Below are 27,074 nucleotides of genomic sequence, written 5' to 3'. Positions count from 1 at the left end.
AAAACTCGTCATGCTCCGGTAGGACTTTCCAGAATGTTTTAACAACACTAGTGTGGTGGGGTGGTTGATAGTAATAAGTTTATAAGTTATAACAATCAACATTTCAACAATGTGTTTTGATAGATGTATTGTTTATATAAAAATATATTTTAGTATACTTAATACTACTTAATATAAATAAGAATATACCTACTAATAAAAAATAAAAAATATTTAAACAATTCAAAAAAAAATTACCCTGTCAAATCATAATTTAAATAAAAAAACTGGGCTATTCGTAATACTCGGATCGGGATAGGCTTACCATGAAAAATTGAACCCAAGTTGGCCTAAATAAATGAAAATAAAATACATTATCCGACTTATCCGGCCCGGGCTGTCAAAAATATTTACATGACGGAAACAGGCTGCACATTTTCGGTCCGTGTAGACCTATAATACCTACCACAGAAATCGACACAAACGTGTAAAGGATAAAAATAAAAAAATTACAAATTTCATTACACAAGTTAATTAAATACATTTATTTTGTATAGACAGTTCATTTATCACTAAATAAACAACATTCAAATTAAATTATTAAATAATAACAAAAAGATCACAGTGATAATGTATAGAAAATAGAATACACTCCTAAACAATTATCAAAAGAGATAAATATTAAAATTACATTTCATGTGTATTAACTATAAACGCTCCAACCATAGTGAGATACAGTACTGCACTGTGTAAAGTATTGCTTTCAGGCCCTTTGATGCTGGTGAAGGACAGTTTTGTTACCAACTACATATCGTAGTACATCACAACTACTACTGTTAAATAGTTTATAATTAACATAATATTTATTAACTGCTACAGCCTGGTTGGTAGATACATTTATATACCAATAAAAATAATTAGCTAAATAAACCTCATCTTGTACTTAAAAACAATTTTATAAAAATCACTAAAAATTGTCTTCAACAATACCACTTGATACTGCATCAGTTTACCTCATCATGTTACACAATAAATGATGCTTACTTATTATAATGGTACCATACTTGTATATTATATAAACACTAGGTATCACTATTTACAATTGGATTCATGTTATACAATATAATTAAAAGTATAGCTAAACGCCTGTTATAACTAAAGTTACATCTATGAACACGACATTTATTGTTTATTATAATTTGTAAGGTAGGTATTGCTATCATATTTATAAAATTAGAAGTCTCAGAAAGTATATCATAATTATATATAATAGGTATTATGGCAAACTACAGAATGATGACTTCATAAATGGCATATCCTTGCTGGACATGAAGGACAATAATGTCTATTGATGTACATAGTACACAACAAATAGCATTTAAAATAACGAGCTCTTTTATCATCATAACCACTGTCTAAACATGCCATGATTTCATAAGACTGATGACTATATATGATAATATAAGTGATGATCTTCATCCGTTCAAAAAGTAACCATATTCGTTAGCATGTAATTTGTTTACCTAACCTAAACATCAGTTCCTCTATTTGATTTTGATTTTGTGCAACTTCAACTTAAATCCTAGTAACTCAGAAAGCACACCAGACAGAGCAGACAGGATCACTACTTTTATCAGTGTAAACAGATACGGGTTATCAGATAGACCTGCGATTTTGAATGGACTTTCCAATTCCTAAAAACAAACAACAAATATTTTTACACATTATTATTATATCATTATACTTATTAACGAACCAATTAAAAATATTTGTGTATATGGAGACTATAAATCAATGAATAATATTATTTTATTATTTTATCAAAAAACAGCGATAAAAGTATTTTTACTATTATTATAAATTAATAATTATTAATTATTTTTAAACTAAAGTAAAACAAATTTAAGTTATTTTAACAGTGAATTAAACTATTTTAGATCTTAAATTGATTAGAAAATTAACTACAACAAAATTACTCAAGACATAATTCTTTAACTAGTTAATGCTTGCCTTCGATGAATTTACAATTTTATGACTGTGAAATTTTATTTCTTTAAAATTTACTGATCATAGTAAAATAATTTACTCATCAAAATTCAAAGGGTTAAAATTTTAAAATTGTGCATGTTTTATATTTGTTTTAATCTATCAGCCGAAGAACATTAATAAAAAAACATAAATTATTAATTAACATAGATATTCATTATTCATTAAATATAATATAAATAATTTTAATTACAGTGGTTTCACATATAACCAGAAATTTAATATATATTATAAATTTAATTAGGTAATTAAAATTTATTATGAATACGAAAAACTTAAAAAATAATTTTTATATAATGATAAAATTGTACTTTATCAAGCTATTTTAATACATTTTTAAATGTATTTAAAACATAAAAATATTAGCTATAAAGTAGCTATTAGTGCTCAAAATACTAATAGGATGCATAAAATATACCTTTAGTAAATCTGCAGCTAATTTTAAAACACTGTTTGCAACCATCAAATCATCTTTTTTATTAGGTTTTTGTTCTATCTGCATGTATAAATTAATCTAAAACAAAAGAAAATCATGAATGTACATTTAGACAATAAATTATAAAAAATGCTAGATTTTTAACAGGTTGTATTACAATATATTCTTATAAAGTAAAGAAAATTAAAACATTCATAATATTATGAATGTAAATAAACTGGAATATTAATAATATTAATTAATTTAAGAATGTATTCAAAATTCAACATGTATGTCATTAAAACATTTTAATATTTACCTGTTCTGTAATAAGTGTTGATAAATTTCTATATTTCCTATTAATTTTTGTTCCTAAAGTCAAAAATCGCAAAAGGTAAATTCCTAGCACCATACACCAAGCTGAAGACTCCAGGTGAAATTCTGAATTTAAAGAAAATGTATCCTATAAAAATATAATAATGTAATAATTATTTTTTAAATTCGTAAGACAGTTCTAATTTATTTACTTACCTTAAGTAATTCTACGCTTAAAATTGCTAAAAACAATGATGATATATAGAACGAAGATGAAACGATCACATCTACTGATCTTTGAGGTCCACGTTTCTATAAAAACAAGTTATAAAATAATAATAAGAAAGCTATTAATATAAATACAATTTAAGTTAATTTATTACACTCTATTACAATAAGTATCAATAGTATAAATTAACCTACTTTTAAATAAGAGCGTATGGAAAGCCAAGTTTTGATATTCCGTACTTTATTAAGTCTAAAATGAGGCAATTTAGATTTCCTAGCTCTTCTAAAAGATGTGAGGTGCGAAAAGAACTTTGCATACAAAAATCTCTGTTTATATGTGCGCTCTGCTACGGTTAATAAGAAGAAGAACATTAAGGATAAACAAAATCGTTCTATCAAAGTTGTAATCACGATATATCTTTCCCTACAAATATAATTAAATCAATTAATAAAATAAAAATATAAGAATTATTATTTACATAATTTAATATTTTTAAATACTCACCAGCCAATGGGTGAAAAAGCAGCATTAACAATAGTAAAAAATGCAGATAAATACTGCTTGTACACATACTCTGGAGGTTCATTCACAGTGATAGCTAAGGTTGGTAAAGGTTTGTCCTCTGTCAAGCTATTAAGTAATCTATAAGCTGATGGCATGAGGGCAATTATCACAGACAAGAAAACACCTAAGAAATATTATAAAAATATTAAATACTGTAAATACAGATTTAACATAACACAATTTACCTAAGTAGAAGTAATCCATTTGTTCAGGAATCTCTTCTACTCTAGCAATGATTGCAGAACTTATATCTAATACAGATAAATCAGCTTTTTTTACTTCTTTCTTTTCCCACATTGTACAACTCACTAAAATCAAAACATATATTAATATTATAAAATCATTGCTAAAACTATAAATTAATATTATTATAAATTGAATTTATCATATTAGTTAATTCAACTAGAATTAACTTGAAATACTTAAAAAATGAAGAAAAAAAATTAGCTAATAATAATTGTATTAATATTGAATATTTTGTTAATAAACAATAAAAAAATCAATGAATTACAAACTTTACCTCTATCTGATGCCGCACAACTTGGACTTAATATCACAGTTGGTGTCTACAAGGAAGAAATAGATTAAAATGTTAAAATATTATGATTTTCTAACTTTTTATATAAGCATTATCAATAATTAACATACAGTTTCAAATTCCCATAAAAATGGATGGTCTTGATTATCACTTAATAAGTTAGTTTGTTCAGCATCCATATCCGATGTAGAAGAACCTTCTTCAGTATTTGTAGTAAGACCAATCCATTCACCAGCACTAGTCGTTCCTTCAGTCAACATGGATAGTGGACAAGCACTACCTCCATTAGATGATAATACATCCCCTTCTTCATCTGTTTGTCGACTAGAAGAACTATCTACATTATCATCTTCATCATCATCAGAATTTGTCTTTTGAAGGACTTGTAAACGATGGCTACGACGTACAAGTAAACGCTAAAATAATTATATCGTTAGTATTTCCTTGATTATATATATACTACATAATATGTAAATAAATTTAATATTTTTTTATAAAAAATTAGTAATTACTTTTGGACATGTAGAACCGTCATTTTCAGTTTCTTGTTCACTATCTTCAGATTCAGAATTAACTGCATATTGAAAACATGAGGATGTCTGGAAAGCTAAAAAAGTAAATAATTATTGTATTCATTAATAAAATGGCAATTAAAATGAGTTTTTAAATTTTTTATACCAGAAAGTCTACGATCTAAATCAGCAATGGAAGCTTTTGAGGTTAATGGAGTTTTTTTGAATCTTAAACACCTCTTCTGACTGGAAACATTTTTACTAACTGGATCATTAGCCTTTTTTGCTACCAACGTAACATCACATTCAACTTTTTCCACTAATTGATCATGTTTAGGTGTACTACTTGATTGTTCAGCACTAGTGGACTCAGATGTTTGGGATGTAATGGTGGAACCAGTTAAAATATCTTCTTCAGGATTATCACTAGATCCATTACCATTTAAACTTTCAAAACCATCATCGTCATGTGTTGAACTTGACGTATTAGGTCTGACATCCATACGATCCCTACAAAAAATTACACAAAATCAAAAAATTTTACCATATTTATACAGATTTAGAAAGATAAAAAGGAAACTCTTCTTACACTCCTCCCAATTGCTTTTTCTCATCAAGATTAACTAAACGTAAATCGGAACCAAAACCTTCGGGTACTAATGAAACATTAACATCAGATAAAGATTCTAGAACCCAATGACGTGTTTTTACAGGTGATGTATCCCATACAACATTATGGGGTTTAGAAACATCTCCACTAAAACATAATTTTAATTAATTTAAAATATGTAATTAGTCAAAAATAATTCAAAATAGTAAAACATAATGATTTAACAAAAATATAAATATTACTGAAAACATAGTTTATTTACTATAACAATAACTCACATTCTATTTCTCCGCTTTACATATTTAGTATCAGTGCCAACTAAAGATTGAATACTTTCTACATTCATTTCAGTCGAATCTATAATTATATAATTCAGTATTAATATATTGATTGTATATATCAAGTTTACCTATAAAATGTTATAAATAATAATATGAATTTACTTTTAATTTTACTTGAGGTAGAATGACCTCTTTTAGCATGTCTTGGGCTATGAGATCTAGGTGTTTTCAGGAAGTTCTTTTTTGAAATTGTAGTGGTAGATACAATTTGCGAATGAACAATGCTCAAAACAAGCATCATTATAAATGGACTCAGTACTTCACCAAGTGTTACAGTCTGGAAAAAAAAGTATTGTCTTTATGAATAACTATAAAATAAATAAAATAATGGAACCTAAATTATAAATGTTGATACATATTTCATACACAATTTTTTCAATTGAGGATGATACGTACTATTTTATAATTTATAAAACAATAAGCAACAGTAAACATAGAATAGATAGTTAATAACAACTACCTTGAATTAGCAGCTTTAAGATTTCTTGCAATGATTATTATTTATTAGTTACAAATTATTTCAAATTGTTTAAAAAAAAATTCAGATGAAATATATTTATCATTCTTGATAAAATACTAATCTGGATTTCTCATCTAAAAGTCTAAAAAGCACAACAAATCATTTTTTTTAAATTTCGATTTATTTAATGAAACAATTTTTAATATAGAAATATAAAAATGTAATATTAATAAATAATAATCAATAAATGTATACATTTTTAAAAATTGTAGGGTTTTTTTTGATTTTTAATAAATGAATATTTGAATATTTTTAATTTTTAAGTTCTATATCTTTTGTGATCCATCGATTACTACTTGTTATTTGATAAAAAAATTTTAATAACTTGCTTTAGACATTTAAATCTATTAGACTTTTAGGAGCATGCAACAATAAGCACACGGATAAACCATTGTTTTTAAATAGGTATCATAATTCCATTTACACAAATATATCAAATACCGTTAATTTAAATTATCTGTTATGTATAGAGTATAGATTATAATTTGTAATCTATGTAGATACTTTGTACATATTATACAATGGGTCTAGGGAGTATAGAAAAATAAATATTAATGCTAGTCATATATTTTATAACCAATATTATACACTATCATACATTAAAATAAAATATGAAAAAAATACAACTTCAATATCCAAAATATATCAAATATCATTCATATAGAGAGATTTTTCTTGTATTAAAGATCAATAAATGCTTAAATTCAAGATTGTTCATCACCTCTTCCAGTGCAAATTATTGCAAGATCACTTAACCTTTCTTGGTTCATAGAAAACCCAAATACTTTTTGTATTTTAAAAAAACTTCATAACCCTAATGTGACCGACACAAAGACATTGTTAAAATTATACAAAGTGCCACTACTATATACGTTCGGTATAAAATCATCATTAATCAAAGTTTACAAATTACAATTCACTTTAACGCTTAAAGCTTAACTTTAAACTTGGCCTCCACCCTCCCTCCAATTAAAAACCAAAAATTTAAACTATTAGAAATGTTATCCTGTGGATCACTTTATTTAGATTATTCTAGCTCCTTTAAAAATTCAACGAAATTTCCGCTATAGAATTCAGTATCTACTTTACTAACATCGCCATTTTTTGAAAGTAATAACTTACATTTTTTAATAGTATCATTATTTGTCATATTTATTTAATCACTTAAGTCATACAAAAACTTGAAAATATCAAAATGGTTATGATTTATTAGTTGATAATTGTTCTTCAACAGAATGAATTATTACGTTTATATGTGAAAGTATAATCAACTTTATACATTTAGTTTTTAAATCAATTATCAATAGGTTTATCAAGTGGTTCAAATAAAAATTTACAGTTTTCTTTTCTATGTAAAATGTTTTGCGCTAGGCGGCTTACTATTTTGTTATATGGCATAAGGTCGGCGCTATGCCGGTATCCTTTTTACGAAATAAATAACAATTTATTGTGTAATAAACTAATAACAATTAATTGTGCTGTGTACCTGTATCGATAACAACATTTTTTTTTTATTAGTGGACATGGTAAAAACCAATAATCTTAATTATTCAATATAATCTTAACATATTTTAGATAAATATACGTCACATTAATTGATCAAATTATAATATATAATTAAATTTTAAATTTTAGACCAGCATGTGAAACAGATAAAATCGTAGAAAAAACGTATAATGACGTTGATAATAATTAGAAATATTGATTTATACCATAATAATTCAATAATTGTAAGAATATGATAATAATGTTTTAATTTTTGCTACAATATACAATAAATGTATTTTTTTATTATTTTATTATATTATTATACTGCAGTCGTTATAATTTGAACTTCTTAGTACGGATAAGCCAGGTTTCTAAAATTAGTTTTGAGGATGATAAATAATGTGTTGAGTATAGAATGCCTAGAGGGCGAGCTAGGAGATTACTGACATTTCATGGTTGTAATTTAAAAAAAAACCTATATATTAATTATTTAAAAAAAATAAAAATAAATTAGTTTAAAATGTTTAAATATTACAAAATTAACAGGTGAAATATAGTAATTTGGTACTACAATTGCCAATTAGCCAAGATGAAGTGATGGTAGAACGTTGGGTATTTGGCATATTGCTAAGAAAGCGAGATGGGAGAATTCGATTAGGTTATGGAGAGAGTTATAGCTAATAGTTTGTGAAGTGTGCGGAGCATTGATTAAAGATTGTGCTAAATTGGTTGTTAGAACTTTGAGTATTAACCCGCAAGTGAGACCAACATTTTGATTTAAAAGAGAGGCTATTTATTGTTGGCATAGTAAGTAAACACATTTAAAACATCAAAAAATACACATTGAGTTTTATCAATGAATTAATTTGTCCTCTAATGATAACATTAATGTTTTAAAAGAAAAAAATGTATTTTATAATAATTAAAATATTTACTTATTGTGCTATGTACAGATAGTAAATATTTCGATTTTTTTTATTATAAAAAATATAACAGATTATTATTATACAGAAATTCAAATTGTAAAATAAATACGTAAATTTAGAATTTATGAAATCGTGATATCATAATATAATCCGTACCATATTTACTAAATTCAACGTGACGTCATAATAATATAATGTATAATGCAACTTTATTAATGCGTAGGTACAAACTTTGTGCGCAAGTACTTTATCATATTTTATTAGTTTAAACGTATCAGCCCTTTAGGTAAACGACAAACGATATCATAAATGTATTAATTTTTTTATAGTTATGATAATTATTCTTCAACTATGTGACCTTTATATCTGACGCATAAAAGTCTAGGAAATAAATTATTATATAGACGATCTTGTAAATTAAATTCGTTTTAATATTAGTTATATTTATATCGTATACCCGGCTATACACTAAAAACCTTGTAGTTTACGCGGAGATAATGCACTATAATTTATTATTATACAGACAATTGCTTTCGAGTGACTGACCGGAATAATAACGGAACGGACCGTCGGCTTTGTGTCGGTTCGCTCTATACCTACTTAAAATATTATGGCATCGATAGCAGGATCCGAACATCGTGTAGGAGTAAGTAGTAATACTATTCAGGACGTCCAAATGTATTTTATTTTATATTATACACATTATAGTATAATTTAAATAATATTACATATATCTCCTATAAGCGTGGGAGGGGGGTTAAAACGCCCCATTGCTTTTTTTTTTTGCATCCAGGTCAATTAACAGCTATATTGGTTTAAACAAATTAAAAGGAAGTTTACTTCTGCATGACTCCTGAAGTATTATAATATTGATCGAAAAAATGTAATTACTAAACACTTTTCATATACCTACTTAAAAGAATAATATAAATATAATACTATTTTTATTATAATATAATTATTTTCCCCCCTCTGTGAAGAATTCCTATGCTCGGGCCTGCATATATTACAAATCACAATGGTTCGAAACTGGACGGCCGCCGGCCGGGTGTCCCGGCCCATTCTTGGATTAGAACGCGAAACTCGATGGTCACAACCGAGTTTTTAGTCGAACACGATAATACAATAATTGTACTAGGCAAATAATAATGTGGCTACAATGCAGTAACATTCTGTTATACGACGTGATGTTTTATAAATAATTTATAATATTGTTACGTACCGGCGATGTGTCTTCTTCTTCGGAGGAAACAAACGTGACGTAACTGAACAACAAAATGTTTGCCAGTTCCAAGACGTAAAGACATAAAAGCGACAGAAACAATCGCCACGACGTCTGGTGTATGTACCAGCGGTAATAGCATGGTAAAAATAATAGCCGGACGATCGCCAAACGGGCTACAGTGAAAAACCCGTGTTTCGGTTTCGTCTTGGTAAACGCCGATCCTGTAAACAAAGTGCAATCATTTCGATATTAATTCAAATCCCGAAAATAATATCAATATAATATTATAATGTATATTTTAAAACAGTAATTAATATTATAATTAAACGAGTACAATGTACTCAACTACACGCCGGTTACCCGAGTTTTGGCCGTATTGATTTTGCCGAAAAGGTCAATGGGTAAAAAAATCAATAGACCTTAACCTCAGACCACACAGAACCCCGTTATGTATTGTAAAGCAAGGCCAGGGTCGTATAGATGGACATTTTTTTTTAATCTTAATAGTATCATAATTAATAATTATATAATATTATTGTACATTTATGTTGTACTTACTACAATTGATTAATTCAATGCTACTACTAACCTCTCACTAAATCTACATCAATAAGATCAGTCTTCAATTTAGCATTTTTCTTTGGAACATGCGTAAATCCACTCAAAATACGTTGCTCAATCGTTTTTTCCCACTGTTGTTTATCATAAGTGCCAATTTTTTTTTGATACCTATTGCAAAAAATGTCAATATTATATATTATTATTTTATGTACACCGTGATGTTTATAATGTCTCTAACATAGCACGTGTATTTTATATTTAACTAATAAATATATAATGATCAATATCATAATAATATCTACTCACCACGTGACTATTTTTTGTACATTACATCCCATTTCCTAAACTGATACACTAGCTTAATTTGATCTAAAACAAAATATAATATTTTTTTAAGTTTACGATAAGTATAATAGTTATAATATAAATTGAATAGTGTTGGATTTCATATTTCTACCCCATACCCACAGCCATTAAAGGTATTCATGTGTTATACAAAAAAAAAAATCATTCTAGAAATTACTTATTTTACAGCTTGATAAAATTAATACCTAATTAGTTACATTATTTAATCGTTTATTAGCTGATTACGATAAATAGTTTAAGAGGTTTTATATTATTTTGTAAATATAAAACGTATTAGGTACATAGGTTTTACCGAAAGCGATTACATTACCACTTATCGAATTATGAATTGCTGTCTGACGTCTACAGATTGACGTATAATAATTTTAAACGAGGCTTAATAAATTAATTATTAGGTAATACAATAATGAATAAATTAATAGCCTATGTTTTTTTATACTCGTAGTATAAAAATGATATACATTTTAATGGATACATTTATGACTAAAACGTATTTTTACTTCCCGAGTAAAATGCTTCAAACCTTTTTTATTATTATTGATTTAATAAAGAAAATATATAATAATTCTTTTTTCATACTTATGTATTGTTAGTCTTTGTTGTAATAACAATATTATCATTTATACACAGCATGAAATCATATAAAAATTACAAAAGCAATACCTACCGTTTCTTTATGAGTCTGAATGTTTTGCAATTAACACCAGTTAATAGTAACTATAATTACTATAATACTATAATAGGATAATAATTATATGACTATTATTCCTGACATAGTAAAATCGATCAACACAAAAACCAAACTAATCAAAAGAATAAGTATAAGCAGCAAGCACTACGTGTGTGTTTAAACACAATGTTTTGCGTGATCAGAAACATTTTACAAATACAATTTCATCTTTGTAAAAACTGTCAATGTTTACATTTTTAGACATAACCCACACATTTCATATTATTATACTTGAATAATATAATATATGCTTTATATATTGCTTCGTAAGCATTGTTATCAATCGCCGAGTAAATATTAACAAAAATAAATACCTACCTATCAAATATATGTTTCTGTCTGTATGGTTCAATAAATTGACATATAATAATAATATTAAATATTACAATAAATATTGTAAAATGCATTACAAAGACATATTTTAAGTTTAATTTTTATATATTATTGAGGGTATTTGAAGTATACGGTATCTACACAATGCAGATAACCGTTATGAAGAAAAGTTAAATTAAACAAACATCGACGGTCAACATTAATATTATGGCTACTAGTTAAAAATTAAAACAATACTATTTAACAAAGTGAACACCAATCCGCAATCTATATATTTATAAAATATTATAATTACATAATATATTATGTTGTTTAAATTATATTGTTTTACAAGAGTTCATGAATCATGACGACATAACGTTTAATATTGAACCATAGTAAAATATTTAACAGTTTTAAATAAAACCAGTATAAATTATTAATTTAGGAAGGTACTAAATGGGTATCGTAAATGCAGGTGCATTGACATTATATTATACAACATAATGATTCAATCTTATAGCATTTAAACTAAAAAATTTTAAATGGTTTTATAAATTATACATAAAACAAAATGCTGCAATGAAGCATACAAAAAATACTCGTAAATCATTATAATAAATTTACCGGAAAACTTGATGAAGAATGATAAAAACGATCAATTCAAAGAACTGTAATATGCAGGGTCATTATAAAATGTACCTAAACAAACAACTATCTATAAATAATATAATAATTGAAACATAACCATTTGAGATGTCCCTTATCTAAATGTAGCAATGTCAGAAAATACATAATTCCTATGAATTACTGTCAATTGCTACTCATGCTAAGAACATTGAACTAAGCATACCAAATACAAAAATAATTTGATCACAATGAGAACTATTATTATAAGTTATAAATAAAAAGTTATAACAACTTTTATCTAATTATAAAGATGAATAGTCGTAGACCGTAGTATAATATCAATTACTATCATCCTACTAGCCAAGATATTGTCGGGATGTTTTATTATTTTTATGATTAAATTACAATTTAGAGTAGAAAATGGAAATGGTCATTAACAACAATGTTTCAATTTCTAAATCTATAAAATTTTAAATTGGCGTAAAAGACACAATAAACTAAATAAACTATACCTACACATTATAATATTGTATTGAGTTCAGTGAAATACAATATTTTGATTCTTAATCTAATAAGTATTACTATAGTAATTTACATTTCATATTTTATTGTTAATTGGTTTTAATAAAAATATCTACATGACTTAATTTAAGAAACAAATATAAAACTATTTTTAAACCATTAATAATAATATACCAAATACCGATGTCATTTACATTTATAAAAATCATATGTCGGACCATAGCTGGTTTTCATAATCTAACAGAGTTTAAACAGGTTAACTTACTGTTTTTATAACCGATGAAATTGTTTGGTGTATAATGTAAATACACTGTAAAAACAATACATATTATATTATGAATATATTATAATGCATACAACTTTGTTATAACCCACTAATTTTTTCACATATATACTTACATGAAAAAATGTATCTCTTAACAATAAAAACATTTACTAAATAATCTTTTGTCCAATAAGACTTAAAAACCCAGTATTTACACCAAACTAAATAGTTATAAAATTCTCCTTAGAATTTAACGAGTGTAGTGTCAACAAAACAATTTAACCCATACAAAATTTAAATTTTTCAATCTAAAATTTGATCATATAACACTCTTTTTACTATGTTACAAGCCACACTCAGTTATCTGAAAATCACATTTTATACATAGAAGAAAGAGATAGTTACGTATATCGTCAATAACATTTCACCCCCAAATAATTCCACCCTTTAATTTTAATAAACCTAACTGTAAGTGTAATAATACACTAATATAGTAATATGTACCATTCCGAAAAACCCAATCACGTCCCCACCATCTTAATCCATGATTATAAACATAATATAATATATATATATATCTTCGTTAAAAGTGAGCGACTTATTTCCCATGTAACCAATACAATCAACATTTCTGTCATTATAAACTACGATTATTATACTTTTTAAATTATATATATTGTGTATAATTTATAAATAGGTAAAATAAAAACAATCCAATTTAAGTTAAATTTAACTGCAATTATGGGAAGATATTTTGAAGATAAGATCATTTTATGGATACTCCACTGCGAACATTTTTTGATAAGGGTAGCAACTTGTAAGTCTACATTATCTAATGTTTATTGTTTATTATAATTTAATAATATTCATTCAAATAATTGATGTAGGTAATCGTCTTAGAAAATTAAAAAGTCCATCACTAATTATTTTATCCAACTTAATTATAATACACCAAAAAAACCAACAGCTCTTCTTGAATCTTGGATCCAAAGCCAAGAAAATTATAATCGACTTAATAGATAATACAGTTATTTTATTTAGGCACTAACAATATAAATTTCTTTAATTTACAAACACCGGCAGTTATAACTATTTCCCATATTATGTAATGAATTATTAATTACGTTGAGCCATTAATAACTCAGAATAGGATGATAAATTATATAATTCATTCAAAATAATAATATGTACATTGACTCACCAATACGTAGCTGAAGACAAAAAACAATACCTATAGTTTATTTTATACAGTTATTGAGTTATGTATTAATAGTGTTTTCTACTTTCAAACTAGCTACCTACATAATAATACAACTAAAATAAACAAATATTTCGACGGAAAGTGACTTTTGACATTACGCTAAAGTATGTTATCCCAATAAGCTGTAGAATGTAATGATGTAAATTTCTATTTTTATTATGAGATGAGAAAATTTCAAAACAGTCTTAATTTAGATTATGGCAAAGATTAAGCTAGTAGTGGTCTTATTTTTAAACTGTGTCTTAACACTATAGTCACTACCTGAAACACAACTATAAGAATTTAGTTATTTTTTAACTAAATTAAACCTGTAACCACACTGAGCATATATTCCAATTGCCAAAAAATGCAATAGATAAAAAAAAATTAACTGCTAGACTTAGATGTTATTTACAAAACTTTGATTTTTTATAACTATGTTTGCACAATAGTACAATACACTATAGTGGCACTTTCCCCTTTCTGGCTTTCCCTACATATTTTTATACTTGTTTTTCTTTTCTGTCTAACTAATATAGCTATAAATATCTGAATAATATAAAAATCTCTTAATTGTATTAATATATTGTTCACAAAATAATGTAATATGCAGTATACATATTTTGAATTTATAAAATAAGTGACAACAAACAGCTGAAGCCAGAATTATTATAACATAATAAAACATAATGTAATGAATATTATAGTAACTACTTCAACTTAGTAGCCAAGCTATTATCTAAAATATTTTATCTTTTAAATAATATTTAAAATAATTTCACTCACTGATGAATAAAAATAGTTGTATGTAATTTATTTCATATAAATGTATCTTAATATTACTGTAATATATATTTATTATATTATGTATTAATAAATATCTAATATTTTAATATTTGTTTATTGTATGGTAAAACGTTCTATAATATCTTGACACAGATATCAGTGAATTAAATTAATAATAGAATAAACTATTCAGCAAAATGAAACCAGAAAAGAAGTTTTTTTAGATACTATATCAATACCAATGAATACCTTTTAAAATATTTGCTTTGCTGATTAACTGTTAAATATCTAGTTAAATATATATATAGGTAAGTATAATTAAATAGACACATTTATAATTTATAAGGTTTAATTGTTCTAAAATCTTATGTAATCATGAATGATGTACCAAAACAAATAGTGCCTATTTACTATTATATAGTGGAACTGTGAAACAATGTAAATGTGTACTTAATACAATTAACTAATATAAATCCGAGGAAAAATAAGTCTATTGTGTTGCTATACTTCATCTGAGTGCTAATAACTAATACAGAGTTATTAATAGAAGTATATGATGTTCAAAAGTTATCACTTAATATAATACATTATACAAGAAAAAAGTAATGAGTACATATTATAATTCAATAATTACATAAAAGATAATACCAACCTCTAAATAAGTAAATGTCACAAACAATTAAAATAATTAGGTAGTATAAATACCTTAACCTAGCATACATATTCAGTACCGTACAGATTAACTATTATGTAGTGTTTATAATATTTCAAAAACCTTATAACCAGATAACTTTTTAAATAGATATTTATTTTCAATAAGATTCTTACCTGTTGGCTGTTACAGATGATTATTTTTAAATTATCTAGTAAAATGTAAGCAATAAACTTTAAAGATGTATTTAATTAAATTTATATTATACTCATTGTACATCATATCTACATTATCTTTAGGACTATAATACACAGATAATAAATTTCAGTAATTTGGAAATAGTATAGTACCATATATTTAGTTATAATGTTATTTTAATACTTAGAATTTAAATAATTCATAGTAAAATAGAATAGTAGGTCAGTATTTTTAAGTCAATTTAATTTTCAATAACTATTAATTTAAATAATAAAACATTTTTGGTTGTGTGTTGTATTTTTATAACCAACTTTATTTGCAAAAAAATAATGTACACATTTATTAAATATATTAACATAGTATCATGAAATATAATGAATACATTATAATAAATAAATATTGTCATGTAAATAGGTTCACATAAATCAGAAAGCAATAGTTTGTTACGTCTTTTAAAAATATATTTTATATCTATTAAAATAAAAAAGAATTCTTATTTAATTTAACAACATTTAATACAGGCAATTTTATAAAATAAAACTTATTAGGGATTGCTTCATCATTCAATGTAATCCTGTGGTGTCAAACCAAGGGCATTCCAACTTGTACAGTTGTACCTCTTATATGGTGTACACCTATTACTTAAAAAAAACACCAAGTTTATCACAGAAAAATGATAAATAATAAGTTTTAATATAATATGTAGGAGACTAAATTTTTTGCAATTTTCAAAAGCTTTGATATATTTACCTATTCCATAACCCAATATTAATATATTAATAATGCTTATTAGGTATACTTTTAAGAAGTAAATAAGCTTAATTAGGTAAGTAAGAATAAAAACAATTAGGTAAATCATTACCTACCTATATGAAAAACAATTTGGTAAAAAGATTTAAATAATACATATTCATGCTACAAGTTTTTATAATTCAATTTAATTTCTTTAAAGTGTAGCATTTTTGGCTCCATAATATCTATTTAAGTATTTGTACCAATCATGCAGTTATAATAAAATGGTATAAACATAAATCGTCTTTATCTTATATTATAAAAGTATTAAAATTAAACTTATAATATTAATCCAATATCCATGTAAAAATTATTAAAAAAAAAATCCTAACCAATTAAATGTCGAAAAAATAGTTTGTAATTTGCATCATTATTCAATAATAATCAACAATTAACATCAAATCTATTTTTTTTAATCATTATACTTCCAAAAAATAGGATACTGAGGTATATACAATAAGCATAATAAAATAATAACCTATTAATTAAAATAATAATAGTATTGAAGTAGGTAACATAACAGCTTCTCTCCATACCAATTAATTTGATGAATAAAAATAATCCATAGGTAGGAGTGTTATAAATTACCTGGAGCAATATCTCTCAAGGACATGGTAAATGTTAAGTAGTGATTGTATAAAAATATAATATGTGTACGTACCAAAAAATGTACTAAACCGATATACACATGTATATGTAATTTTCAAAATTAACCAATAAAAAGCTTGATTTCTTAACTGTCAAATTGAAAAATGTATACAAAAATCATAAGTAGGTATTGCAGATAATATTTTAAGCCTAGTTAAAAAATCAGCTAAAAATATTTCAAATTTCAATAGAGGTAGTAAGGTACTAACATTTTCATTAACCACTAAATTGGATCGATATATATATATATATTTAAATTCAATACTTAATATCTTGTGGACTAGGTAGATGAATATTATTAAATATAGGTTATCACTTATCAAAATGTTTTTGAATAAATGTAGTTACGAGCATATTATATTTATTGATAGGTCGTAATTATTACAATTGATATTATTAGGTGCATTACAAACCTAATATTTGAAGTTAAATTAAGACCACAATAGGTATCTACATAATAATTTATGTTAATCGTTATTGGAACAATATTGAATTAATTAATGTGTTGACCAAAGCAATCCTATACTGTTGTACGAAAAAAAAAAATTATAAAAAATATCATTAGACAGTTAGGTAGGTATGTGCATGTAAACACAAGTGTGTTTTCCAACGATTATATTTTTTCATGTACGTACATGCAGGAAATTAATGATATTAATACATTCCAATGCCACCGTTTATCTATGTCTAATAGGCGACCAACTACAGCCAATAGGTACTTGTCTGATTGCACTTTAATGACATTGCGTCTGAATTAATTCACAATCATTATTATACAGCGCTGTGGCAATGGAAAATGAGAAAATGCGTATCGAGCGGGTAGGAAGGTACTTACCGACCGAACTGGGACGAGCAACGGTGAATCGTCGAAGATAGATCTGGGTAGTATTTGACGAAAACTAATGTGTTGGTTACTCTTTCGGCGAAATGAAATAAAAAATCGTAGAAACGTTAGATTCCAGAACACGTCCGTCCGTTGTATGTATACACAATATATTATTATTACAGTATTAACATCTAATATATACACGAGTGAAACGGACACGACGGGAATAGAACGGACACGGGACAGCTACGAGCAGACGTTGCACTGGCCGTGTACTGGGTAGTGACTGTCGAGAGTCGACTGATATACATAATATATATATTAATGTATAAGTGTGTTTAGCAGGTATCGATGATGCGATGGCGTGGAAGTGGTGGCGGGGGGAGACAACATTGACAAGGAAAATATTCCATTGCTAGTGCAGCTGCTGATAATGGGACGGCGACTGAATACCAATTGGTATACCATATTATCCCATACTTTATACCACTGTAATCGACATGAACGTGGCAACGGGTTACGCTTTTGTCACATAATATGTATTATCTGTGCATGATGCATCAAAATTCAGTTAGTGTGTGTAGTCGATAATACCGACGTAAAAAACGGTACGATTGTACTTAAATCGCAATCGATGGGGGGGGGGGAGGGGCAATGAACACGAAATCTCAATCTTTATTTTTTAGTTAGACATTGTCTTCTCTTCGGTACCATGTACTGTGCATTATTAGATACTTCTTAATAATAATTAATAATAGTATTTTATATTTCTTAGCGAGTCGTAACCATAGAAAAGAGACGCCATAAAGACGTTTGAAATTTGAATGTACACCCACTCACTACCCGTAGCCCTTTTTACAATTTCATTATTTTAAATTCCGTATGCACAATTTCCCGACATCGTTTGCACCTTCATTCCACAGTAAAATATTAACAGCTGAGTCTTAGAACCGGTATCGCGGTAACAACACCGCGTTTATCACTACGGCAACGGTGATAAAACGTATGACTATGATAGGACGTCATGTGTATCTCGCCATCAGCTGATCTTTGCTTACGTTTTGGTGATAAACCTCAACGAACACAAAATCATTCGTTTCACGATTATTGATGTCCACCGCGGACCTACACGGTAACGCGACACTCTGACTGAAGTAGTTAGCGACACGTACGACGCATCAGGACTGTTCGGTGGCCGCCTCCTTCCCCCACTGAGCCGTTGAGCGTGCCGCTCTCGTGACTGAAACGGCTCTCGCACCTCAAAGTGCAAACGTACGCACGACACGTCGTCCGGCGAGTCGGGGTGAAGATGGAGGACTCCAAAATGCATAAGCTCAACGGCGTGATCGAACACTACAAGAGACACATCGGCAGGGCCACCGAATCCAACGACAACGACAAGGTGCGTACTCGTAAGAGACTTTATAAGAGGCCCTTGCTGGTGTGCTCCCTTTGATGGCTGTCCGATTTCGCATGCTTGTTGACGCGTTAGGTTTCACGAAAAAAATAAAGACCCCAAGTTAGAGTAGTTAATTGATTATTGAACCGGTAAAACGCGCCTCGAACTGGATCCCATGTCTTTAAAACATGTTGGTTCTCGATTTCCATATGTCACTCGACACTCGAACCCAATTCTTATGTGGACTTCAAGTCACATAAACTGTCATCGTCCATAAGAATATTATTCCTTACACCTTTGAACATTTCCTCATTATAATTTTGATAGGATATTCTTAAAAAAAAAAATAGGCCTGTTTCACATACGTTTTTATTGAAATGACATACCTATTTGTCTATAGACATTTTGTTGTCTTTTGATCTTTTATTGTTTTGCTTAATATTTAATTTACCTACTTTTTTATTAGTATTTTATTTCTCAAATATTTTTGTATTCAATATTATTTTTGATAATTGGTGATTTCTCATAATATCTTATTTTATAAAGCAATATGGACACAAAATTGATTATTTAATTATCACAGATTATCCAAGTATATTTAATGTAAAATTATCCATTGTTAAATTATTAGCCCTATTATAACCTATTCAGCACTAACCTACATATTTGTATAGTTAAGATGTATATACTTCTAGGTATTATATTATTTTGATATCAATTATCTTTCAATATACTCATTTGCATTTTTAAATTGTCGTCCTTTTTTAGGCCTGTACATTGATATTGTGACCTGCATATTATTCCCAACAAACACATATATTTTATAAGTTAAAAATACTACTGGTGTAAATATAGACTATAAATTAATTATGACTGTACTACTTCATTCCTTGTTAAATTTTAGAATTAAAATAAGGAAATAGAATTATAGCTCTGAAACCATTTAAAAGTGTATAGTAGTTTTTAGAAAATGCAATGTAAATTGTTAAAAATTAAAAATTACTTTTACTAAAAATGGCCTACTTTTATGAAACAGATCCAATGTGTTGATGGAGAAACCAATCCATAGGTAATTGATTATAGGTTAACATTACCTATTTTGATTAATTGTATAAAAGGTTAACGGATAAAAAAATTTAAATTGTATGAAATAATTATTAGGAAAAACCTAATATTATAAAATAAGAAAAATAATCACAAACATTGATAATGAAATATATATAAAACATAATAATAGAATGGCTTAAATTATCCTTAAAAAATTTTCTGAAGTTGATTGTTATAAACTTTTTATAATAATTCTAACATATACCCTTTTTTTTTTTTATCAAATTTGGATTATTATTGTAGACTATTAGTGTTTTTATGTGTTTGAAATGATAATACATGTTTAAACCCAAAGCGAGTGCAAATAATCATTTTTTGTAAAGTACAATATTTATTTATTTTTCTGTTAAATTCATTTTTCTCAAGATGGAATAATAAGAAAGTAAATATAAGAAAAATACTTGTATAATTAAGTCAAAGGTTTAAGTTAAATTACAGTTTTATGAATTTTATTTATCAAATTTCGATGATTCTAGTTCACTATTTAATTTAAAATAATATAACTGAAATAATAATAAAAATAAATAATGAAAATTTTAGTATTATCTAATTATCCCAAAAATTCATAAACAATTTATATTACGTGATCCGGAATTGTTTCTAAGTACTCCACGAGGGATGCAAAGAACATTGTAATAATATGCAAAATTATAACATATTGGTTATGAGTTTAATTCAGTTATTATATATAATTAAGTAATACATTTATAAATTAAACAATTTATTTTTATCCAACTAATATCTCAATACTTTTGTAACCTATATTTATTTTTAAATTGTCATTTTTTTATAATAAGTGAATCAATCTATGTTAATACGCTTTGTAAGAAATATATGAATAAAATAGTATTTTATACAATTTTTAATTTAGGATAAAAAAATTAAAGTGAAAATCTATAAGATTTCAAAAGTCAAATTTATTTTTTCATAAAAATCACAAATATTATATAATATGAAAGCTATATTCATAATATTATCGATGACTACCAAATTGTAGGACAATAATAATCTTAATATCCGCAGCTATTTTTAGAAATAATTTATAATTATATAAATAGTATATGAAATCATCAAAAACTATAAAAAATTTTATTTTATAAATAATTTAATTTAACATTTTTTTTCCAAGTCGGTTTTTACCATTTACCTGCAATTTTATACTTACTTATTTATCAATACCTTTATGCTTAGTGAAAGTTCCTGTATAATTTGTAGTTTTATATAATAAAGTGCATCATTAGGTCAGTAGATCAAGGTTACTGTTTTTAGAATTTTTAAATACACAATATGTATAATTTTTATCCCACTTTTAATATTTATGTTATAAACAATATATTTTTTACAACAATCTGCACACTTTAGTTTGGAATTTTAAGATAAGGAAATAAAATGATATACATTTATTGAGTACATATATTTATAAAGAAAGACTTGAATTTAATTTTAAATAGTTACAGTAAATAAAAAATTTAATACCAACCATTTTTAATTGTTTATTTATTTTTTAAATTCCAATAAACTTTTTTATTTTGACAATATAAAATAGTTTGATTAAGATATTACAATAGGCTTCATTAAAAAAAAAAATAAAGTATATAGGTATACAAATTATATTTTAATATTTTAAAGCATAAATATTGGAATTTACTACATAATATGTAATAAATTATACTTCTGTTTCAAATTCTGATAAGTAGATTATAGTTTAAAATGTTAATTTTAATCCATTTTCCCTTTTTATATAATTTAGTAATTGATCCATGTATATATGGTTCAAACATTATGCATTGAACAGTGTTTAAAGTCCATTGCATTAATGATTAAAAATATCTTAAAATTGCACTAAAATGTATTTAAAAAGTTATACATTGTAATAAATTTTATTTCCTAAAAACAAATTGTAAATGTAAAAAATTCATATTCTTCTTATTACTATTATCAATTATAAAAAATATAATGAGTTAATATAATTCAAGCTTTCTTTGTTCTTTTTAAGCACTGTACCTATTTCTTTATATAAAATATACATACATATTATGGTTGAGTAATAACTACTATTTAATCTATGCATATTACAGTTAGTCATAAATTCTAGTATAATAGTATTTAATTTTATGATCAATGATTAAGGTTTAATCCTACCAGAATTGATAATAAAATAACTATAAATTATGAAATACATCTTGTGTTATATTATAAAAAAATATATATAATTAATAAATAATATTGTTTCTGTTTTAGATAATGAAATGTATAACTAAACTTTCTAAACTTCCTATCACTGTTCAAAATTTACAAAATACTGGAATTGGACGAGTGGTCAACAATTTAAGAAAATATGATGGCAACATTGGAGAATCAGCCAAAACATTAGTTATTCAATGGAAAAATGTGGTAAAAATTGAAGAAACTGAAAATTTCTATAAAAGAGATGATAATTCTGATGAAGAAAATCATGACGTATCTTCACCAAAAGATAATGAAGAATTTATCAATGAACCAGAAGTAATCAATACAATTAACTATGATTCAAGTGACCGTGAATCATCTCACCATCGACATCATGAAAAATCAAAGCATAAAAAAAGTAAAAAAGATAAAGACAATAAAAAACGAAAGGAATCTTATTCTAATTCAACAGATGAGCAAGGAGATGGACATGTCTCAAAGAAAGTAAAAAAAGATTATAAGTATGAAAATGTCAAAATTAAAACAGAACCAGAAATATGTGAGATTGCACAACATATTGCAACAACTTCTCATAGAGAACATATTAATGGTTATGAAGAAAGTACTAAAAAAGAGAAAAAAAGTTCACATTCAGACAAAAAAAAAGATAAGCATAAATCGTCTCATAAATCTGAATCTAAATCTCACTCTCATAGGGACAAAAATGAATCAAGGTCAGGTCATAAAGATAAAAGTGATTCGAAAAAAAGTAGTAAGGATAAAACCAAGGAAGAATCTAAGCCTTCAACTAGTACTAACCATAGTACTCATAGTAGTAATAGCAGTAGTAAGTTGAGCGCCTTATGTACTTATATACAAATTAATTATTTTTGATTTATTTATTATATAATGTTTTTCAGACAAAACATTTGAAGAAGCTTTACTAGGTATAGAAATAGTTAAAAAGAAACAAATTAAATCCAAGTATAGAGATAGATCAATGTCTTCAGAGCGAGAATCTAGTTCTATGCCACCAGTCAGTATAATTTTAAACAAAATTTTTATGTTCAAAAATTTAAAAACTACTATGTTAATCATTGTTATATACCTAATTCTAGAGTCCATTGGCACCATTTAATTTAGATCCCGAAGAATTAATTGCTAACTATAAACCACTATCTCAATTAGATGTAAAGAAAAAGAAAACAGAAGATCTTGATCCGTTGGCTAAAATTATGACAACAAAAAATATGAGGTATTGGAGTATATAAAATATTTTGTTTATAGTCATTTTTATTTCTAAAATATAATATTTTACAGGACAAAAGTGTACTCTGGAAATAAGAGTTCAATCTATACTGAAGTTCCTAGATTACTTGATTTCTGTATCCAAACTATTAAGGACAATTTAGATGGTAAATATATTTCTTGTATACAAAATCATGTTTTATCTTACCTACAAATAATAGACGTGTATTTATTAAACATTTTCAATTTTGTTTAGCTTTGGAATACACTGGTGGAGTTCCGTTTAGTATACTTGAGCCAATATTGAAACACGCTAGCCCTGATCAGTTATATACCTTAGAACAGTTCAATGATTATTTGATTGAAGATACTGGAGTATTATGGGAGTACCATTGCAAAAAAGAATTTCGCAATAAAGTTCCAGATAAAAATGAACCATGGAGAAATTTTTATATAGTAATTATAAATTAATTATTTATCAAAATCATTTACACACAGTATAAGTTTGTTTTTATTTTTGTATAAAATTCTATTTTAATCTATTTTAAATTTTAATGGCGTTGTATTCTCTATTACAGCAATTTAAATACATACCTACATGTTTTTGTTTGATAAAAAGTTTTAACATAAAAATATCCTTTACTAAGTAAAATTGGGATGATTTCTAAAATTAATATTTAAAACTTAACATGATGAATATAATAATATGGTACAATGATATTTAGAGATGCCTAGAAGAACGTGAAACAAAATTGGCCAAACTACGGCGGAACATAAATGCAAATCAAGCTGCGTCCACGCCTGTTAGAAAAACACAACTAGCATACGTTGACTCAACTGTTAAACCACCTCGCGGCATTGCTAAAAAACAGGCAAATTATTTAGTTATAACATGTTTTTTGTAAAATTTTTGATTCTAATTGCCTTGTGCACTTGTATTATCGTTTACAGGCAAAATTCCAAACGGCTTCTGCTGATACTAGGCGTAATATCTTAAACAAATCTATGATGGGAGGACATTCTACTGCTGAAGCACTGTCTGCCAACAAGAGATCCACCACTATGGCTACTGGTGTACCAATTGCTCTGACTTCTGCCCATTCGCCGTCCAGTGCGAGTATGAATAGAAACTATTTTATATTATATTGCATTACATTACATTTCATATTTTTCGAGATGTTAATTATTATTTTCTTTGAGACCTTTATTCGTATTCAAAAATATTATAATGAAGGTCATTATTCTTAAAACTTGCGCGTGCATTCTACGTATATTATTAAATGGTTTGGAGTATGAATTGTTTCGGTATGATACTTAGAAAGATTGTGTTGTTCATGTTAATGAATTAAAATTTACAATAAATCAATTATTTTTGATTCTTTTAACTTCTAAATAGATATTTTTATTTACATTCTGAACAGTTTAACACAATAACTTGTCATTTCTGTGAAATCTAATTTCAATTTTTAAAACAATAAATATGCACCAAACAACCTTAACTTTATTATTCTGATTAAAAAACAGTAATTGAATGATAGTTTAATTAATATAATTAAATAATAATCATCTTTTAAAACAATGTCAGTTTACTGTTTATTTCGTTTTCTATCCCATTTATGTATAAATATTCATGCAGTCATTTTTTTTATATTTTTGAGTAATCTTAGTGTAAAATAACCTGTTACAAAAAATTGACAGTAAGTCGGTAAACATATTTTTAAGGGTATGATATTGATGTTTTTTAAATATTGTCTTAAAACAATTTAATATCCATTTCAATGCACAAACTTATTTTTTTATTTTTTTAAATAAAATATAAAATAACTAATAAGTATGTCAAACCTTCAAAACTATAATACACTATAATTTCTCTAATAAGTGAATTTACTCTAAGATTAATCAAAAATCATAAAATAAAAACTATTTTACATTAATGTATTTTATCTATGTTGTTTTTGGATCTAAGAAAGAGAACAAATATATTTTCACTTACGATAAATATTGACATTCTCTTAATGTTACTTTTAGTAAAAATGACTGATTGCTTACTTTTGAACATATAAATTTTTAAAAGTAAATTTAGTATTTACCATGATATTTGAATGATTGATAAAGATAAAAGATTTTTATGGCTTCCTCTAAATTATAATTATATATCAATATGCTTACATTTTTCTGATTTATATTTTATAAATAATAATAAATTGTATGTAATTTTCTTTTTTATGATTTTAGTGAAAAAGAAAAAAGCTCCTTTGATGCAAAAGGCGTTACAACTCATAAAATCTACACGCAGGCGTTAAATTACTTCATGTCTAACTTGAAATAATAGTATTTCCCTACATACATACATATTTAATGTATACATTTTTATTAAAACGTATCTGCCACGAAGGTTCTAAGATTTGGTAATATGTATTTCTGTGATGAATTGAATTCTGAATTTATTTTATTTTTAATTCTTAATTAGCGTTAAGATTTCGCAATGTGAACACTTTATTGTCGTTATTCTATTATAGATGTAATTATAAACACGGTCATTGTAATTCTAATTAATTATTGTAATACTGTATTATTAAGTATTGATTCTATTTTTAATACCTATTACCTAGACATAGTAAGGTACCATAATTAATTCCTTTTATTATATACATTTTTTTTTCAACAAATTGTGAGTTTAATTATTAAAAATTATACATTTTTTAAATGTAATTTCAATTTTCCGTAACAAGTCATCAAGCTTTATGTATGATAATTATATACTGTAACACGTTGAGCGGCGAGTTGTAGCTGTTACATAATTATACAATATACAATTATTATTCAATTTTCTATAATATATACTCAATGAAATCATACAATAACCTAAATACTACACTTAGTATTTGACTCAATTGCAGGTACTTTCAGAAAAA

The 27,074-nt window shown here is 25.9% G+C and overlaps 2 protein-coding genes across 2 annotated transcripts; one reads left to right on the top strand and one right to left on the bottom strand.

The window, feature by feature from the left end:
• Nucleotides 1-495: 495 nt before the first annotated feature.
• On the bottom strand, nt 496-18,628 carry LOC132928308 (protein phtf). Its single transcript, XM_060992888.1, has 18 exons — nt 18,246-18,628; nt 10,576-10,638; nt 10,298-10,437; nt 9,706-9,929; nt 5,652-5,826; nt 5,487-5,565; nt 5,188-5,355; nt 4,765-5,108; nt 4,599-4,693; nt 4,197-4,502; nt 4,069-4,114; nt 3,734-3,856; nt 3,489-3,672; nt 3,179-3,407; nt 2,972-3,067; nt 2,760-2,903; nt 2,444-2,539; nt 496-1,673 (listed from the first exon to the last, which is right to left on the bottom strand). Exons 2-18 carry the CDS (start codon nt 10,605-10,607, stop codon nt 1,524-1,526), a joined length of 2,631 nt encoding a protein of 876 aa, XP_060848871.1. The 5' UTR covers nt 10,608-10,638; nt 18,246-18,628; the 3' UTR covers nt 496-1,523.
• A 681-nt stretch (nt 18,629-19,309) lies between these two features.
• Nucleotides 19,310-26,996, top strand: LOC132928309 (transcription elongation factor B polypeptide 3). Its single transcript, XM_060992889.1, has 9 exons — nt 19,310-19,638; nt 22,984-23,758; nt 23,832-23,947; nt 24,030-24,166; nt 24,232-24,326; nt 24,416-24,615; nt 24,885-25,031; nt 25,111-25,276; nt 26,395-26,996. Exons 1-9 carry the CDS (start codon nt 19,546-19,548, stop codon nt 26,460-26,462), a joined length of 1,797 nt encoding a protein of 598 aa, XP_060848872.1. The 5' UTR covers nt 19,310-19,545; the 3' UTR covers nt 26,463-26,996.
• Nucleotides 26,997-27,074: the final 78 nt, after the last annotated feature.

The sequence above is a fragment of the Rhopalosiphum padi genome, chromosome 4 (assembly GCF_020882245.1).
Source record: "Rhopalosiphum padi isolate XX-2018 chromosome 4, ASM2088224v1, whole genome shotgun sequence".
NCBI classification, from domain to species: Eukaryota; Metazoa; Arthropoda; class Insecta; order Hemiptera; family Aphididae; genus Rhopalosiphum; species Rhopalosiphum padi.
This window is presented reverse-complemented; position numbering and strand designations above follow the sequence as displayed.